At 41.4% G+C, this 21000-nt stretch overlaps 1 protein-coding gene across 1 annotated transcript; it reads right to left on the bottom strand.

The window, feature by feature from the left end:
- Positions 1-298: 298 nt before the first annotated feature.
- On the bottom strand, positions 299-11194 carry CIMIP3 (ciliary microtubule inner protein 3). Its single transcript, XM_089514421.1, has 2 exons — positions 11153-11194; positions 299-1452 (listed from the first exon to the last, which is right to left on the bottom strand). The coding sequence occupies exon 2, from the start codon at positions 1438-1440 to the stop codon at positions 1039-1041; it is 402 nt and encodes a 133-aa protein (XP_089370547.1). The 5' UTR covers positions 1441-1452; positions 11153-11194; the 3' UTR covers positions 299-1038.
- Positions 11195-21000: the final 9806 nt, after the last annotated feature.

Here is a 21000-nt window from a genome sequence, read left to right as displayed (position 1 = left end):
TAAATGAGTATCTACTTCATGAAGCTGACCATTGGCTTTGTACGGACTCATTCCCACTATAAAATAAATCATTTTTGAGTCAAGTCAATGAAGCGATTTAGCACTGAATAAACATTCACACTATTCTAGCCATGATCGAACCTATCCATTTCAATTTAATCCACTTCGCTTTCACATTCAGGAATGGATCAGTTCAACATGGAGTCACCTCACAGAGGTGACCATGCCACAGGAACCGAATCAAATAGACAGTGCATTCACACTTGCACTGAATTGATTCATTTCAAAAGAAGCAGTGAATGCTGTGGATCTGGTTTAAATGAGTTTAGCACTCAATAAACCATACCAGAAATTTAGTGCAAGTGCAAACAAGGGCCATTTAAACCAGTTCAGATCAGTTTGAAAACTGGTTTATTATGTAGTGGGAAGAAGGCCCTTATCTCTGCTGGAAACAGATGTATTTTAAATTTTGGAGCCTGAAAGTCAATGCACAATAGCTGAAGGGAATAACTAGTTATGTTTCTTGCCTTCTCTGTTTTAGTTGCAATATATGTAATTACAAGGGTCATTCCAGCTCATGATGATTGAAATCCAGAGGGCCCCACTTGATTTCCTAGCAAAAATGCGGAAAGCAAAATATACCTTTCTGTTGCTCTTGCCCTCCCTGTTTCTCTGCTGAGCAAATCAACCAATGAACCACAAACTAAATGAGGCAACTCAAGAGGAAAGGCTATGACCTCATTTGCTTTGTCTTTTGGTGTTGCTTCACTGCTTTGAATATCTATGCCTGGACATTGGGGCAGTTTGCATATTACTGACTCATGTAAAAAGATCAGAGTCAGTCATTTTGATTGTTTCTCCTCAGCTAAAGGCTTGGTTTGGTAAAATTCAATCCAGAAACATGTACTGTAAGGCAGATCTACTTCTCCTGAAGTTTCTAAAGTATTGTTTCCTAGATAACCTAGAAGAATGAGCTCAGTCAGACTTCATCTTAGAATGCCTTATAAATGAGACTTGCAGGCAAGTTGTGTGGCAGTTTCAATGTTTTGAGCCTGTGGAAAGCACACCTGGCTTTTTCACAACAATGGTTCGCCATTTTGGAATATTCACTCTTTCGACATCCAACACCTTCCTCGTGTGATCTGTGTCTCGGCAATATCGATAACCACAGGTTGGTTTCTGTAAGGTGTAAAATGGCATGTACGAATTGGTGTAGTTGGGGTTGTAGAAAGCAAAGCTAAGAGACTCAGCCTTGTATCCCCCTGGGTGTATGACAACAGGGACATATTCTGAAACTAAGGCCTGCTCCATCTTGTAGCCCAGAGCTACAGGTAACTGCTTCTTGGGCTTGGTCCCAGCAGCCGATGACTGTGGTAATGCTTTGGCCGCTTTCTTCTCCTGTGACATTGTGCAGGCATTGACGCACCCTCGGATTTTCATAGATGTTTTGGTCTGTAAAGAGAAAAGCCAGATGGAGGAACAGATTGAGTCTTTTTTCCCTGTAGCCAACTATTTGAATACCATTTTGAGGTCTAATTAAACTGAAATTAAATTAATTGAAATATGCTGACATAAGACTTGTGTCTGCTGCTGAATTTCTGAAAAGCAGCTTGTGTGGCTATGGGGGAAAGAGATATTTAAAGCACATTGTTGGTGGACAGATCATGCCCAGTGCATTTTGCTGCCACAGATAGAGCAGCAAATGGCACACTTTCTTCAATCAAGTCAAATTGCTTGGCATTTATTTATTTTTTTAGTGAAATCCAAACCTATGCATCTGCTCTCTTGGATGAGTGCAAATACAGGGAAATCACCAGTTCCTAGACCTACAGATCCATAAATCTACACAGTTTCTTTCGTACAACAATTCAGCTTCAGCCTAATGGCCTATTACAACAACCAGATACTGCTGCAGCTCTTGTACAGACTGAGTTGAATCCAACAAGGAGAAGTAAAGCTGAGTGACATCAGCATACTGATAGAATCCAATTCCAAAATTTGTTTTGTTTTTTGTTTTTTATTTATATACCGCTATTCCAATGATCATAGCGGTGAACAGCAAGTAAGCTAATTAGCAAGTAAGCTAATTTGCCCCCAACAGACTGGGTACTCATTTTAGCGACCTCGGAAGGATGCAAGCCTGAGTCGAGCTTGGGCCCTTTTGCTGGTCTTGAACTCGCAACCTTGTGGTCTTGAGTGAATGGCTGCAGTACAGGCATTTAACCACTGCGCCACCAGGGCTTCATCCTTCATGAGCCGACACAGTGGTTTCATATAAATATTGAACAGGATGGCACCTTAAGATATCCCATAGTATAATGGCCATGGGACTAAACAGGAGTCCCGCTGTGTCACTTTGTGGAACTAACCTTGCAGACAGGAGCAGAACTACCATAACACAATACTTCCTCCTACCATCTGGCACAGACAGACTAACACTGTGTCACTGTATTGCTTTTAAAGAGAACATCATATAGCTGGAATTCCTGCTAGCGAATTGGATCTAGGTTCTCCTTGGCCCACAGGAAGGAGGTCCTAGCCATAATGGACAATGCTGTGGAGGTCTAGATGACCAGAAAGAAGACCCTGTGAGCCTTCTTCAGAGCCACCTGTGCCCTCTTGGCTTCCTTATCCTTCAGCATGACCTCCTCATCTTTGGTTTAGAGGAGACCAAAGAGAAGAACAGAACATCCAGCAAAGTTTGGACATCACCTTTCTGAGCAAGGTGTAGAACCTTTCAGCTTGTGGACCTGCTAAGACAAGTCTTATCCATTTGTCATTTACTACATCCATAAAGTGTCTGGGAAAGGAAATCCCAAGCCCTAAAGCCTACCTCACTCACTTGTACTGTATATGTTCCCTTGGCTTGAGCAGGATAGTGGGTGGCAACTCTCTGAAATCTGATCCTGACTCAGCTGCTAGTTTCTCTCCCAGAAATAGTTGGTTGATGTACCTTCTAAAGTCTGGGTGGACAGGGAGACCCTCTATGATGAAGGGGGAGAATCTGGGGTTATGGACCTATTAACCTCCTCCATCATTCCAAGGATGGTCCTAATTGAATCAGCCCATATTTCTGGAACTGCACCCAATTCAGCACAAGAAGCCATGAATTGCTGGCACAGTGGGCTTTTTCCTGGCACTACACAGCCATGCATCCAGATAGGCCCACTAAGATTTTCTTCCTACTGTGGGAAAGCATACAGAGTCCCCCAACATGCCCAGGCTGCTTCTGCCCCTCTGCATGGCCTCACAGAATTAGGGAAGAATTCTTGTTGGCAAGAATGGCGAGAAAAGGCAGAGGAAGGGAAGGAGGGTTTTTTAAAGGGGAGAATGAAAGTGAAGAGATTGTAATGCTAGGCTGGCAAGGTGGAAAAGAACCTTTGTCCAGGCTGAATCTTCACTGCAGAATGAATGCAGTTTGACACTGCTTTAACTGCAATGGCTCAATGCGAGAGAATTGCAGGCGTTGTAGTTTTGTGAAATATTTAGCCTTCTCTGTCAGAGAGCTCTGGTGCCATAACAAACTACAGATCTCAGAATTCCATTGCATGTAGCTATTGTAGTTAAAGTGGTGTCAGAATGCATTAATTCTGCAGTGCAGAAGAAACCACTATGCTGTGGTTTCATCCCTTTGGAAAGCTGGTATGCAATCCATTTGACTGAAAGATAGACACCTGCCTTGTGAGTGAGTGGGAGGAACATGTCACTACAGGATGCCCTCTGCTTATTAGAGGAGAATAAGGTTTACACTTACAGTCATTGATATGGATTGGGAGGGATTCTGAAAATCTGAATCTCAGATTTCAATTTTGATTTTTGAAACTCAAACTAAGAAGAAGCTTTGATCCCAAACTAACTGTTAGTTCTGACTTGAGTTGACCTGTTGAATCAACAGAAATTCACATAAGGGCTGACTTACCATACTCCCATTCATTCATCAAGTCTCCTCTGGTGATAATTGGATTTAGGTTTTTGTTTTTTACATTTTTGGCAACTAATGCCAAGTGTATTAGCTAGTTTTGTCAGGAATCTGAAATCTTTGTGAGAACTTTTTTCTCATTGTCTCTTAACTGGGCAGTTCTAAATGAGATACTTTATTTTTTCCCCACTGACGCCTGCACTCTAGGTGGTTGTTTATTTTAAAGCCATGTTACATTCCATGACGTTGTGAGCTTCTTAGGCTGTATTATTTTCAGCCTCTAGATTGGGCTCTGCCTCCTGACTTGTAAGGCTCTTAATCCTGTAATAAGGGAGATCTGTGGATGTTTATGTAAAGGAATGAACGTCTATGAAGCAAAGAGATTTGGTGCTATGGAATAACTTGAAATTTTCTGAAGAAGGGAACAGCACATTATGCCTATTATAAGCACCTTATTTTAACCAACAGATCCACAAATTCCAAGCATATTTTGTCAGCAATCAGATAGTAATATAAAATTTCCAGACCACTTCAAAAATTGGTTATTTTAATTAAGCTTCGGTCAGACTGTGCCAAACTTATTCAGTTTTCTTCCAAACAGAGTCATATAATAATTAAGTTAGAGGAAACCACAGGAATATATAGCTAAAACACGCATGAGAAATGTCCATCCCACCCCTTTTTAAAGACCTTCAATGAGGTAGCGTCCACCACCAGATACCTTACAGATACCATGAGTCTAAATTCAGTTGCTAGTGCAAAATTGAATAGACTCATTAAGTTAATGAGAATTTAGTAAATCAATATTTATGTACATTCCATTGGTTCAATGGGTTTACTTCAGTTGGAACAAAGAATTTGATTTTGGTTTTGAACCATGACTCCCATCATTCCTAACCAGACTATGGGAATTGTAGTACAATCTATCTAGAGTGAGCCATCATGGGGAAGGGTGGACCATATCATAGAATCATAGAGTTGGAAGAGATCACAAGGGGCATCCAGTCCAACCCCTGTCATGCAGGAACTCACAATCAAAGCATCCCCGACAGACGGCCATCCAGCCTCTGTTTAAAAACCTCCAAAAAAGGAGACTCCAAGGGAGTGTGTTCCACTGTCGAACAGCCTTTACTGTCAGGAAGTTCCTCCTAATTTGGATGGAATTTCTTTTCCTGTAGCTTGCATCCATTGTTCCAGGTCCTATTCTCTTGAGCACAGAAAACAAGCTTGCTCCATCCTCAATATGACATCCCTTCAAATATTTAAACAGGGCTATCATATCACCTCTTAACTTTCTCTTCTCCAAGCTAAACATACCCTGCTCCCTATCATCCTGTTATCCCTCTTTATTAGGACAACATCCTCTTTTCTGTTACCTGTTCCCAAGAAATCAAGTCACTGACTATTTTGTTCTTAATTACATTCTGGAGGTACTCCATGAAAGCTTTGTTAGTGTGAGACATTGCAGGTGGCATCCTTCAGAATCATTGTCTCTATCTCTAGGATTTCAACTGTCCAGTGGGGGAATGGATACATCATGTCCCCTTCTCCATCCCCCCCCCCCCCACAAACACACAAATTAATATGTGCAAATGAACACTAAAACAGCACACAACCTGACATGCCAAGTACATCATCTTAGTGTAGGTTATTGGGAAAGGTAATATTTTGCCCTCTCCCTCCTCATTCTGCACTTTGTATTGAGTTTGCAGCAACTGAAGTAAATTGAGGACAAAGGGGGAAAGTTGGTGGAATAGAAAAAAACTGGGACAGTTAAAAGCAGTTGGAAAGGTGGGACAACAGATTAACTAGGATTGTCCTTACCAAATCAGGACAGTTGAAAGGTATGAAAATATGGCATTTCCCTTACAAGAGCTGATGGTGCCCTTCCCACTAAACAAAATCTTATTGTCATATTTCATACATAAACAGCTATCATATAGTAATAGTCCTACATTTCCCTACAACTTCCTCTTAATTCAGTGGTGGGCCACCTCAGAGGCCACAGGCTCTACAAGGCCTTCTTGGCTTCCACAGGCTGCATACTGCCATTCCTGTGGAACCAGAAATAAGATCCAAGTCACCTCTGATTCTTATTTTTGCTTAAAACATAATTAGTAGTTACCACCTCCTTTTCTCTTTATTTTCAAAGGTTAATTAACTTTTTCCTGTTCACTCACCATGGTTGAGTGTTCGTGAGTTGCCCTTAACACATCATTTCCTGTCCCTTGATGGCTTGAATTATGGGCTACCTCTTTGCAGTACAAATATATACTTTTATTTCATGAGAGCAATTTTGAAAAGAGAGGACCAGTAATAAAATCCCACCTCCATATGTAGGGGGAGAGAAACAAACGTTAAGGGTAATTCAAGAGCACTACAATAGCGGTGTGTTAACAGGGAGCAACTAGTACAGTGTCTGGCAGGGGGTAAGCAAGAAGAAAGTTATTAATTAAAGATGCAGAATCCTTTGGAAATTAATGCCACCATACTAGACAGGTTGGTGCGGCAATTGCATTTTCTGCATTTCTAATGGCACATGAAGGCCCTTGAAAGCAGCAGATCAATATGGAAGATGGGTAGGATTGCCATTTACTTCCAGGCCCTGGGACCATTGACTCAGAGATCAGTTTAAATTATAGTAAAAACAAGCTCATTCTTGTTTCTTCGTGGCTTCTATATAAAAACCTAGGTAGAAATGTGTACATCTTTATAACTATTATTACTATGTTGTCAAAAAAACAATTTACTAAACAATTATTAAGAACTTTGTGCACCACATGATTCCCATCCTTATATTAAATTGGTTTGACATATTTGTTGTTAACTGACATCAAGTCAACTCCGACTCATGGCTACTTGGTCAATGAAACATGCCCAAAACACCCTATTCTGTTATTCTGTTCAGGTCTTGCAGCCTCAGGGCTGTGGCTTTCTTGTTTGCGTCTATCCATCTGGTATGCAGTCTTCCTCTCTTTCTACTGCCCTCTACCTTTCCTAGCATTATTGTCTTTTCAAGTGAGTCATGCCTTCTCATGATGTGCCAAAGTACAACAGCCTCAATTCAGTCATCTTGGCTTTCAGCCAAAGCTCAGGTTTGATATGAATGCATTTATTTGTTGTTTTGCCCATTCATGGTATCTGCAACATTCTTCTCCAGCACCACATCTCAAATGAGTTGACTCTACTGTCAGCTTTCTTCACAATCCAGCTCTCATATTTGACATGTATGAGTGTTAATTTACCAAGAGCCATTCATTTCAATGCATTTACTCTGTTCAGAATAGTAACTGGATTTAGCCCTAATTAATCTTATCTAATTCAAACAAACAATCCATATTGTTCAAGATGGGTTAGAGAATAATATGTGTGTCACCAAGAATGTTGGGTGAGGAAAGAAAGGACAAGAGAGAGGCAAAGTATAATCGACTGTGGTGTAGGATAATCTTTCAACCTTGCAGTCTTCAGATGTTTTAGATCACAAATCCCATAATTCCCTGGCAGTTGTGTTCACAGTCCAAGATATCTGGAAACTGCCAGGTTGGGGAAAGCAACTTAAAGTACACAGAGATTTAATGATACAGACGGGAAGCGCCATCCTGGCTCCAATTCTAGGGTTCGGGAGTGCGCAGCCTCTGCATGCTCCTGAACCCTAGTTTGTAAGGATGGTGCCATCATGGCAGCCTCCCATCCACAAGGGGGCTGACATGATGATGCAAGCATGGCACAGTGTCCAGATGTCACTGCACCGTGCTTACATCATGGATGTGCAACAGTGCGCCAATGGCACACTCATGGCATCTGGACTGCGCTGTAAAACTTAGGCCCGGTACAGACGGCGGAGCGATGCCACGTGGCTTGGCTGCTGCAGCGTCCTTCACCAGCAAAAAGGGCAGCTCCAGCCCACCGTTTTGGGGCAGTCTGTTGAGCCCCTTAATTTGGTACAATCTTAATTTGAGAAGTGTTTTCTGAAAATGCCCTGTCTTGTTGATCTGAGCAAATCTGGTTGTACTGGAGGGCAGCATGCTCACAAGATACAGAATCAAAACTCATGACTTTACAGCAGGCATTTCTAGATGCTTTCTTCTCTCCCATCTTCTTTTTATTCTTGGAAGCATTTAACTTTTAACAGACATCAGTGTAACTGAATTCCCCCCAATAGATATCCATTCCAGAATAAACGGACAATACAGAACACCAAAGTTGAGGAAACTGCCTCTGCCTTTTCTTGATTCATTTAGATTCTCTAGGAGAAATTTCCATTCCTCATCTAGATTAACATTCTTTAGTATTCCATGTTCTGCAGGTAATTGGTATGATTTTGGAGTTTATGAACAAACAAACAGCTTCATTTATATACTGCTTCATACTGAACTAACAGTCTCTAAGTGGTTTACAACTGTAAGCTAATTGCCCCCAACAAGCTGGGTACCCATTTTAGCGACCTCGGAAGGATGCACGCCTGAGTCAAGCTTGAGCCCTGGCTAGTATTGAACTCACAGCGTTATGGTTTTGAGTGAGTGGCTGCAGTACAGGCATTTAACCACTGTACCACCAGGGCTCCTGAAGTGTGATGTATGTCTTATACGAGGAAACATTTTTTAAAATGTCTAGCAATTTGTATACGGATTTTGTATTTGTATTGGCTTAGTGTCTACTGTTTTTATATGAATTTGTTGTACACCGCCCTGATTTGAAGAAGGGCGGTATAAAAATAAAACTTTTATTTATTTATTTTATTAAATACCAGATAGTGCTAAAGAAGTCTTATAGGAAACACTAATGTAACATATGGTGCATCTACATGATAGAAACAAGGCAGTTTGGCACCACTTTAAGTACTGTAGCTCCATTTTATGGAATCCTGGGATCAGTAGATTTACAAAGTCTTCAGCCCTCTCTGCCAAAGAGCCCTGGTATCTCACAAAACTACAGGTTCCAAGTTTCTGTAGGATGGAGCCATGATAGTTAAAGCAGTGTCAAACCGCATTATTTATACAGTGCAAATGCATCCATTGGCTAAGAAAAGAAAGAAATAACGAACATATAAAATGCATATCTATTTAGATCTACTTTATGAACAGAGAATTTCCTCACACCCTTTTACTTACATTCAAAGAACTCAGTTAGAGCCAAATGCAAAGTTCCCATACTCATTTGAGCTGCTAACAAAGCTGCAAAACACTGGGTGTTTCCTAACACAGCATATTTCCCAGATGAACTAGCAAGCTTTCTATTAACCCCTTTCAAAGCCTGGGGCTACTAGTAGGAAATGATACGTGCAACACAACTCCTTTGAAACCCAGACACACAAACACATTGGTTGTGAAGTCATGGGAACTAAGAAATGATCCTCACAATTAATCTAATTGGGTTTCCACGTCTTCTTTTACCATCTCACTGTCTATGGATGGACAACATCAGGATTTGGGTACCAGTTTTTGTTCTAATCAATCCCATGATGAGCTGTATTCCAATCCTCCCTACTCTCACCTTCTGCGGAAATCTGGAAATGCTATGGTCCATAATAACCATAAGTAAGGGGGGGGAAACACCAAAAAACACACACACTATACTTCTTGTTGCAGAGTAGTGCTTCCGTAGGGTTGGTGTCACCCAGTGAAGTAACTCATGGTGTCACGCACACACACACACCATTGACCTTCTCCCATCCCATGCCATGCAGAATCCTTAGCCATGTTCTTTTGTGCTCACCTTACCCGTATCCTAATTCCCGCATACCACTGAGTGTGTCGGTAACACATTGTGGCATAAACAACTTGCAAAATTAAAGTCCTGCCTTTAAATGACAATATGCAGGACCTAAATGTATTTTTACATATATAGTTTCATGTGGTTATAAAGTGAAAATCTGGTATTTTTTTTTAAAAAATGAATAAGTGTGTGGTGTGTGTGTGTGTGTATATATATATATATACACACACACACACACATATATATGATTAAAATTATGAAAAACCCTGGCCCTCTCCTTCTCTCACTAAGCCTCACCCGACTCAACCCATCTCTTTAGCATTTTAAAGGGGCACAGGAGAGTGCCACCATCTATTTCTGCAAAGAAGCAGGACTTTGAGGGGAAGTGGTGTTACCCCACTTTAGGGTGTCACCTGGTGTGGTTCATATCCCCCGCACCCCCTTCGTGACTCCATTTGCAGGGAGGCAAGGTGGGCCTTCCCCTCCTCCCTCTTCCCTGTCAGCCTATAAAGGACAGGACCTCCATTTCTACCTTCTGGAGGGTGGGATCAGGCGTCCTCCTTTCCCATGACACATCCTCCATTTCCACCTTCTGCAGGGTGACCAGAGGTCCTCCTTTTCCAGTACATGTCCTCCATTCCTCCTCCTACAGCAGCAGTTTTCAACCTGTGGGTCTTGAACCCTTTGGGGGTTGAATGACCCTTCCACAGGGGTCGCCTAAGAGCATTGGAAAATACATATTTCCGATGGTCTTAGGAACCGAGACACTGCAGTTTTATGGTTGAGGGTCACCACAACATGAGGAACTGCATTAAAGGATTGCGGCATTAGGAAGGTTGGGAACCACTGCTCTAGAGTGTGACCAGAAGTCCTCCTTTCCCAGGCCATGTCCTCCATTTCCACTTTCTGCAGGGTGATGAGACGCCTCCCTTTCCCAGGACATGTCCTCCATTCCCATCTTCTGAAGGGTGACCAGAGGTCCTCCTTTCCCAGGACATGTCCTCCATTCCCATCTTCTGAAGGGTGACCAGAGGTCCTCCTTTCCCAGGACATGTCCTCCATTCCCATCTTCTGAAGGGTGACCAGAGGTCCTCCTTTCCCAGGACATGTCCTCCATTCCCATCTTCTGAAGGGTGACCAGAGGTCCTCCTTTCCCAGGACATGTCCTCCATTCCCATCTTCTGAAGGGTGACCAGAGGTCCTCCTTTCCCAGGACATGGCCTACCCTTCAGCTTCTGTCTCCATTTGGAGGAGGAACTAAGAAGCATGAGTTTACATATTTCTAGTTCAGTTTTTCTTTGGACGTGTCCTCCATTTTTCCTGAACGTCCTACATCTTGTGGTGCCTTGTCCTCCTTTGTAGGACACCTGGCCCCCTTGGATTTGGGGCTTCTGTTTGGTCCTGCCCTCCATGTTTTGCTGAATGCCCTAAGTTTCGTGTTGCCTCGCCCTCCTCCTCCTCCTCCTCCTTTGTGGCCTGGAGCTCCCCTGGGGCCTCTCCTCCTCCTCCTCCTCCTACCTCCAGTGGAGGGAAGCCCTTCTCGGCGCCACCCCTTGGCTCTCCTCCTCCTCCTCCTCCTCTCCTGCTCGGCTTAAGCCCCGGGGGAGAGGCGGCCAGGCAGGCGGGCGGGAACTGGTCTCTCGGCCTGGGGCTCCTCCGCTGGCCCTCCCGCCGCCGCTGGGCGCATGGTGGCCTCTGCTGCCTCTGGGCCTCTCCCTCCCCGGCCTCAAGGCAAGGGAGCGCGGGCTCCTCGGCCCATTGTGACCCGGAGGCAGGCGTCAGACCCAGGCACGCCACGCTGGGGCCACAGGGCCTCCTTTCCCAGGACATAGCCTGCTCCTTCCCACTTTCTGCAGAGTGACCAAGGACACGTCCTCCATTGCCACCTTCTTCAGGGGGACTAGAGGTCCTCCTTTCCCAGGACCCATCCTCCATTTCCATCTTCTGGACCAGAGGTCCTCCTTTTCAGGACATGTCCTCCATTCCAACCTTCTGCAGGGTAACCACAGGTCTTCCTTTTCCAGGAGGCCTCCTCCATTTCCACCTTCTGCAGAGGGACTAGGATTCCTCCTTTTGCAGGACATGTCCTACCTTTCAACCTTCTGCAGGGTGACCACAGGTCCTCTTTCTCCTTTTCCATGGCCTACCTTTCAGGCTTCTGTCCAGGAGCCATTCCCAAATGTCCTCCAGTTGGACCAGGACTGAGAAGCATGGATTCACATTTAGATGAGTGTGTTAAGCCTTTATTTGGTCATGTCTTCCATTTTTCCTCAGTGGCCTTCATTTTGTAGTGCCTTGGCCTTCTTGGCTGTTAGGACATCTGGTCACCCTGGAGCTTAGCTTCTATTTGATCACATCTTCCATTTTCTTGAACATCCTCCATTTTGCAGTGCCTCGTCTTCCTTTGTGGTTAGGACATCTGGGCAGCCTGTCCAGGGGAACCCCATCATCATTCCTGGAGAAGGAAGCGCAGTAGCCACCATCGCTTCCTCAGAGACCCTGATCTCGGATGCAACATGGGAGGACAGGCACTTCCCACATGCTCCAAGGCACTCTTTCACAATATTATCCATTGCTTTTGTACATTGATGAACAATTCAATGCAAAGCATATTCAGTGGTCCCTCCACATTCTCTGGGGTTAGGAGTGATGGACCCCCATGAATAAAAATAAAATAAAGCACTATTCTTTTTACCCGAGAGAACACCTCCCTGGGAATCTCCAGGTCCTCCAGTGCAACTCTATGGTCAACATCTGCCAAAAGGTGATCATAGAATCATGCTAGAGGACCTACAAATGTCTAGAGAAGTGTTTTCTCTAGGAACTTCTCTAAGTCTTCCAGCATAACTTGTGTCAGAGTTGCATTGGAGGACCTAGAGATTCCTAAAGAGGACACATTAACCAAAACCACAAAAGTCAAAGCCGCAAACATAGAGGGCCAACTGTACTGTCAAGAGACATAGCCTAGCTAGTCTCATGTATCAGTATGCAAAGGGCTCTTGTAGCACCTTTGAAACTTTATTGTTGCTGGGTGCTTTCACATCATTGCAGACTTATGGAAACTCTAAGCCGAACTGTAGCACAGTGTTTTGAACTCTGGAGACCAGGGTTTGATTCCCAGCTTAGCCATAAAACCCACTGGGTGACCTTGGACAAGTCCCACACTCTCAGCCTTGAGGAAAGGCAATGCCCAATCTCCTCTGAACAAATCTTGCCAAGAAAAGCCCATCTTGAAGGCGCACAACATACAACCTCTATCACAGGGTTTTCTTGGCAAGATTTGTTCAGAGGAGGATTGCCACTGTCTTCACCTGAGACTGAGAGAGTGTGAATTGGCTAAAGTCAGTGGGTTTAATGGTCGAGCAGAGACTCAAACCCTGGTTTCTAGAGTTGTAGTCCAATGCTCAAAGCACTACGCTTTGCTGAGTGAAAAACGTTGTGGCATGAGCTTTCATAGACTTGTTCTGCTTCCTCAGAATGTCTCCATGCTTCTGAGGAAATAGATCAAGTCCATGGAGCTTATCTCACGGGATGAATCCTGTGCAGAAACTAAATTTAAACTGAAAACAACCTGCATTTGCAGGTTGTTTTTCAGACAATGTTTGGGATTGACACAAATTGAAAGTTGAAAAAAACCTATTTGCAGGCTGTTTTTCAGACGACATTTGCGTGAAAGAGAAATAACGCTAAAATAAGCCAAATGCAACGTCATCAAAACCAGCTCCTTTTTACTTTTGCTAAATTCCTCAAGTACAAAGGAGTTTTCTGTGTTCTGATTATTTCCACGTTATTTCACTTTCATGCCAACGCATCTGACAAACAGCACCTTGATTTTAAAATCCCGTTTCTGCATGGGATTTTGCCAATTCGCCCTCTATGTGATGAACTCCTATGAAAGCTTATGCTGCAACATCTTTCGCTCAGTCTCAAAGGTGCTACTAGATCTCTTTGCATACATATACAATCAAGACTAACAATAGTAAATAAGCTTAAAACAGTAAATCACATCACTATGAATTGCATGGAGAGTGCAGGATGCTTTTCTCTGGTAAATTAGAGAATGAAAGCAATATCTCAGGTGTCTCCCTAGTTTTGACTGAATTAGGGGATGACATTTTGGTTAGCAGAACTTATCAACAGATGCCAAGAATCTATTGGAATCTTTGAAGTGATTTGTACAAGGTCCAAAACATAGGTCCACCCATTTGGGAAGGTTATTTCTTACTTTTTCTCTCAAAAGAGAGGTATTTAAAAAATAATAACAATTAAAGGGCTCAGCTTTAGAATAAATGGGACCAATTAGTCTGATCCTTTTCCATAGAAACTGTAGCCCTCCAAATGTTGCTGGATTAGAGATCCCATCAACTTTAGTCAGGAGAGCCTATAGTGAAACATAATGGGAGTTGGAGTCCAACACCTGGAGGCATTTTGCCCAACCCTGATATGTGGTGATGAAGCCAAGACCTTCTTCCCTTTCTTGTCCCCATATGTTTTTCTTTGGAATAAGGGCCTTAAGGGCAGTCTGTAGAGCCCCTTAGTTATGATTTAAGAATCAATGCAAAGTTCTAATGATTGCTAACCATTCACATAAATACTATACATCAGTTAATCTGTGGCTGCCAGAAAATTCCACATTGACTAAAAATGCTACTGAACTGCAAGTTTCACTGTGAGTTTGGTCCCCCTGCATCCAGCAAATCCTCTTCCCAGTTACAATGTCACTGTTGTGCATTGTGGCATAACTGCTGACGGTGTAGTATATAAATCAGTTTGTTTCATGGTTGGCTGCCTATGACAGCCTATCATTCTTAACAATCTTTAACATATTTAAAAGGTACTACACCCTACTTGGGAATGCATCATTTTAACTAGATGCATAGCTGAAGTTTCTTGTGAGTTCGTGGCATGAATAACTTGCGTCATGTCATAACAGATACTTACAGGAAAGGGAGTGTTGCATTAATTATATAACTCTGTGTTTTTATCCCTCTGCCAATGGGAGAACACATAGAATACAATGTTCTTGTTATGGCAGCTTGCACAGCTCAGTTTCCATCAGTGACTAGATCTGTGCATCTATTTCAACAACATGATTTGTGTTTACTTGAACTAATTTTTCTTAGTGTAATTCCCAGAATTTTTGGATTTAATTTGGGCACAATAGTCTTGATTTCCTTTCCTCTTTTTTCAATTGAATCCTATCATACATTTTTGTTCAACCACAGCTCCAAAGGAGTATTGCGATATCTGTAAAAATAAGTACTGCCTCTGAAAACGATCCAGCCTCCAAATAGGACATGTTTCTTCCTATAGCTCCCATGCCTTGTTCTTTCATTTAACTCATATTGTGTTATTATGACCTCATATTGTAATTTCTTCTGGCCATACTCCATTCTGTCATTTGACATGCATATAACCAACTGCAAGAGTGCACACTAAAATAAGTTAATCCTCAGAAAATCTCAGTCTATCCAACCCTTTCTAGGGAATCAACAAGGGTGTGCTTTTATTTCTGAACACAGACTCCCCAGCAATGTCCAAGCTTGGTCATCTTCAGAAGAGTCTTATGGATCATATATTGTGTGATGATAGATGACATACAGTAAAATACGTATGCGTTCAGCACATGGATTTTTCTACCCAGAATGACAATCTATTAAAAATGGTAGAATTCAAAGATATAACCATGTTAGTCTGTAGAATCAGTATGCAGAGAGATCTTGTAGCACCTTTTGAGACTAACTGAAAGAAAGAAGTTGGCAGTATGAGCTTTCCTAGACTGAAGCCTACTTCCAAATGCATCTGAGGAAGTAGACTTTAGTCTATAATAGCTCATATTGCCTACTTCTTTCAGTAAGTCTCAAAGGTGCTACAAGATCTCTCTACATATTAAAAATGGTGCGAAATAACTTATAGTCCCCCCTCCAATTTAAATAAGCATTTAATGGTCTGATTTGAAGAAATTTTTCATTTAAATTTAAATTTAAGAGATTTTTGCATTTCTTATTTGTCTTCATTTGTTGTATCAGCCATGGACATTTGGAGCATGAAAAATCTAACCAATCAGTAATAATATTCCATTGCACAGATACATAGCAATACACTTGTACATACATACATACACTTGTATGTTGCAAAAAATAAATAAATAAATCCTGGCCAAGGAAGCAGAAATTGTTGTTTCCAGTGTTTTATAAGAAAGCAGAGCTCATAAACCTCATCTATGCCACACACAGGCATGTAACTGACAACAAGATGAAAGCCATGTTGAATGCAGCCAGATCAGTGATCTGATCTGGCCAAGAAACTAAAGGTTTGCTGTCCCTGCCAAAATTGCAGTCTATTTCACAATTCTGTACATGAGAACCTCTTCTGAAGTGTCTCGGGTGCCAATTGTAGTGAATAAGTGTATATCAAAATAAAATCCACTCATGCTGATTTCAAACTGCATCACCTCATGGAAAAGCAGTTTAAAGAAGTCACTAAATTTTTACATGCCACCACTGAAGCCAGTTTGAAAGCACTGAACACCCTTTTTACATGAAAAATATATTTAAAAGTCCAGTCCTTGTCTGTCTTGAGCCAAGTTATTCATGCTTTAGTCTTACTGATTTCCATGAAACTGACGTATAACAAATAGAGCTGCCAGTTCAGGAGCATCCCAGGCCCTGAGGTTTCTGGGCCAGAGCCTGAGACCTAGGGATGGGCCCTGGTGATGTCATTAAGTGTTGTGTGAAATACCAACCACAGTTGCCCACAATTGGTCATTCAAACACAGAGACACACCCTATTTTCTTGTTTGGAAATGAAGACAGAAATCTTGGCTAAAGGGGATCTTCTCAGATCAAGGTGAAATGAAGGTATTTATTCCATCAAGATGAAATGAGGGAATTTATTGAGAGTTTGAGCCTAAACTCACCTATTTAGGGAAACAGGATGAGGAACGTAAAGTCATGGGCTTTCATGGCAGGCATCCATAATTTTTTGTGGGTTTTTCGGGCTATGTGGCCATGTTCTAGAAGAGTTTATTCCTGATCTTTCGCCAGCATCTGTGGCTGGCATTCTCTGAAGATGCCAGCCATAGATGCTGGCGAAACATCAGGAATAAACTCTTCTAGAACATGCCCACATAGCCTGAAAACCCACAAAAAATTGAGGATGAGGAACACTTAATCTAGTCTACTAGCTTCTAGCCAAAGGTTGGATGGAGAGCAGAGTAGAGGGTGAGCTGTGGCACCACTGCATCTGGTAAGGAAGGAGGAAGTTAACTAAAGTAACTCCATAGACCCATGGAAAGTCTTTCCACATTGCAGCAACTTGTAACAAGCTGCTGTTCTGCTAGTTGAACTGAAGCTTAGCACATAGCCCTCTGCTCTTGTCTGGAGCAGAACCCACCAAAACTGAAGAATTGTCACCCTTATTTCTGACCTGATCCATAAAAATTGACTCAGGGTGCATCTACCTTACAGAAATAATGCCATATTACTTTAATTGTCATGGTTCCCTCATATAAAATCCTGGCATTTGTAGTTTTGTGAGGCACCAGCACTCTTTGGCAGACAAGGCTAAAGCCCTAGTAAAATGACAGATCCCAAGATTCCATAGGCTGGAGCTACATCACTTAAAGTGGTGTCAAACTGCATTATTTCTAGAGTATAGATGGACCCTGAGGTCAGGCCCTGAGATCAGGTAACCCTAATGTAGACTGCAAGCTTGTAACCATTTAACGGGAAATAAATACCACTGAACTCAGTGGGGTTTAGTCTGGATCCAGCCTTACATGCAGATTTATTTTTCCATGATGTGTTACAGAAAAACATTGGAGTTCATAATGATATCACCATGTATATGCAGGCTAATTCTATCTCATTTCCACCCTACAAATCATATGGGAAAAGGAGATTGTATTACAAAATATCCATTTCTCTTTGTCTCTGTGGAGCACTGCCCTCTTGTGGAAAATAAATTGTCCTAATAACTTCTTTTTCATTGCCAGCCCATTTTCCGCTACATATTGATTATATTAAACACCTTAATTATTTTTAGATACAATACAAAACAATCTAAAAAGTCTGGAAACCTGTTGGTTAATTCCTGTAAGAGCGGCAGACTGAATCAATTGATTCAGTACTGAATGAGCAAATAGGTAAATCCAACTGGGGCTATTTTATATGAGACTAATAATAGGAGTTTGGTATAAAATTCCAGTTTGCTGAAATACTTGTAGGCTATTTAAAAACGTTAACATTCTCCCAGTGCATTTTTTCAAAATGCATAGCTAAAATAGACAAAGAAATATTAATCATCCAGGAATTGAATTTACTGAAGCTGAATTTACTGCAAAAACTGATGCAGACAATGCTGTTTCTTTCATACCAAAAAAGCAATTTTAAAAAACAGTTTTTTAAACAATGGCTTTTTTCTAAATAATATTTTTAAAACATTTAAAATAATAAAATTGTAAAGCTGAATAAAATTAAAAAATACTTCAAGTGCACTATTTCCTCGCAAAATTGCCATGAGTGATAGACACAAACTGAAGCAAGGTGACTGTGTTACTCATTAAATTCCAAATATCTTTTTCTGCCAACACAAGAACAAATGTAAAATTAATTTCACAGTACCTAAGGAATTGTTTTCTGTACCTGTTTATTTAAAAGAGTCATCAAATAACTCTAAATGGTGGATGAGGGGAGACATCAGTCAGCAGAATGGCCTTGGGTTAGATGAATGATAAATTGCCAGCTGAACAGTTGACCAACAGTATAAATGCCAAATTTCCCAGTCTGAAACTCAGGGTTGTTGTTTTGTTTCTTTCACTCCTACCTACATTTTAAAAAATCCTCAAAATTTTGCTCACTATTTTTGGGTCCCATCCACAGAGAAAGATGAGATAGAAATGAAATGAAATAAATAATCAGCATTTGGGCCACTTGATTATATCTTTCTTACATTTTCAAGTTCAGGTCTCATATCGTCAATAACATTCCAGATAACCTCAAAGCTGCTGGTACCAGCAGTCCTTTGAAAGAGAGTGTTATTGTATAAAACAAACATGTTTATTTCCATCCCGTGAAATGAGCATATTAAAATATTATTTCCACTCATGTGTTGTCGTTTGCTTTTCCCCTCTTCTTCTTCCTTTTTAAGGTTTGGTGCTATGTTTGTGCTTTCAACAAGGTGAGAAAAAAAGAAGCTGAAGTTGAACAATGATATCACATACAGAAATCACATCAGCTTCTGAGGTAGAGTAATAAAGACATATGCACACAATTAAATAGATAAGCTGCTATGCTTCCTTAGACGAAAATTCTGTTGAGCTTTCAGGTTATAAATAACAGTTATGTCAGGCTAAAGATCTAACTCCTACAATGTTTCCCCTCTGAAGTTAATATCAGTTCAAAGCCATGGAACACGTATTTGATCTATGATCTCTGTGTGGAGAAGGATGATTAAAAATGAGCAAAATATTCTGCCTTAGTTTACCTTCCTTCAAACATATGTGGTTCCATTTCTTTAGTTTATTTGTTTTGCCCAGATTCTGCTCTTCTTCTAAGAGCTGAGGGCAGTAAACTTGCATTTTATCTCTATGACATTGCTGTGAACTTGGTTAGAATTCTATTAAGGCATTCGCAATAAGGGTTAAAATCAACACATGACGAGGAGAGCACTACAGCCATCCCCTCCTTTCTCTTTATGTGAAGACAGAGATGTGACAATGTGAAGAGGACAGCATCCTCTCCTTGCAGAGCCTCTCCATACCATCCAGAATCTTCGTTTTTCATATGTTCTGAGAGATAATGCAATTGCTTTCAAATAATTGAATGTGATAGAGAGCCAGCATGGTGTAGTGGTTTGAGCATTGGAGACCAGGGTTTGAATCCTTGCTCAGCTATGGAAACCCACTGGATGACTGCATAGGCAAGTCACTCTCTCTCAGCCTCAGAGGATGGCAATGGCAATGCCCCTCTGAAGAAACTTGCCAAGAAAACCCTATGATAGGTTCATCTTAGGGTCTCTAGAAGTCAGAAATGACTTGAAGGCAGACAACAACAACAACAAAATATGATATAGGGTGTGCTTTTTATTTATTTTTTGAATTTTTATTAATGCATATAAAACAAATTATAAAAATGTATATTCTGTCATCACACATGTCAACATACTAATACAATACAATTCAATACAATACAATACAAACAAGTCTACATACAAAAAAACCAATTAGAAGTATATACATAAACAAGACAGTTCATTCACAAAGAAAAGCATTACTTCCTGTTGCTGTTCTTAAGTTATATCAACGATCTCTATTTGATAATAGGTAAGATCTTTATATCATTGGCGGAATACAGACTGCCCCTTTAGGGTGGCCTGCACCCGCTCCTTTCCCCAACAGATCGGGGCCTGAGCATGTTCTTTCAACCATTCTTCCCGCCCCCCCAATCTCTTTTGTAAATTGTGGTGTTCCTTGGTTCCTCTCTCTCATTCGCCTAAATATGCTATGAGAATGCGCAAGGGTGCCAGTTCGCAATTAAGAACCCACCAATGTGATGGCTTACTTCGCACAGAATCTGGGTCATGTTTGGGGAGGCCATTACAATGAATTTAAGGTGTGATAAGTAATCATGTAATTGCGTGAATTTTTGAATTGACCTTGCTATCTTCTCTTTCGAAATTGAGACCCTCCCATCCCATTTAATAAACTGCATTGTCACTGCTTCCCTATTCCCCCTTCCTCATTATTTGCTGACTGAGATAATTTCTTCATTTTGCCTAATGGTAGGTTCAGTCCTGGAGGGAGATGGTTGTGCATCTAAATCGATATGCTTGTCAATAATATGGAAGTCATCCCCTGAAAATGCAAGTAGTGACTTCCTGGGATATTACTGCAGTATAAAGTTGTAAGAGAGTAATACTTTCCATATTATGGCAAATGGAACCAGTTAAGGACCACAATAGGTTGAATACCAGTTGACACCCTGTTCCTTGCATATCAGTGAGGCAATATATTCACTCCAGATCTTAGTCCAAGCTCTAAAGAAGCTATCCCAGAGGTGGAACCCTCTCCCCAAAATAGTCTGAGTGTCTTGAATTGCTTTTTTAAAGTTTAGAGTAATACCAAGTATGGATTCCCTAAGACACTGACATAGAAGCATCCAGTTGCCACTGTTGAAGCCCCTGGTGTGTTTGTGCTCTGTGGATGGTCTGGAAACATTTTATGAATGCAAAACCTGAAAAAGTGCCATGGATTTGAAATCATTTTGTAATCTGAGAGATCAGGGTGGAAAAGAGTGTTAAGTAGTACTACTGATGTTTTTCACAGTCAACCAATCAATCTTATTTGAGATAGGTTGGCTGCAGAG

Source organism: Sceloporus occidentalis, unplaced genomic scaffold (genome assembly GCF_023333645.1).
Source record: "Sceloporus occidentalis isolate IW3139 unplaced genomic scaffold, rSceOcc1.0.p SCAF_3, whole genome shotgun sequence".
Lineage (NCBI taxonomy): Eukaryota > Metazoa > Chordata > Lepidosauria > Squamata > Phrynosomatidae > Sceloporus > Sceloporus occidentalis.
The sequence above is the reverse complement of the archived record's forward strand: the minus strand, read 5'-3'. Positions and strand labels throughout refer to the sequence as shown.

Bases quoted from the DNA above. Each gene is read 5' to 3' on its own strand.
- CIMIP3 (XM_089514421.1), bottom strand. From the start codon at position 1,440: ATGAAAATCCGAGGGTGCGTCAATGCCTGCACAATGTCACAGGAGAAG.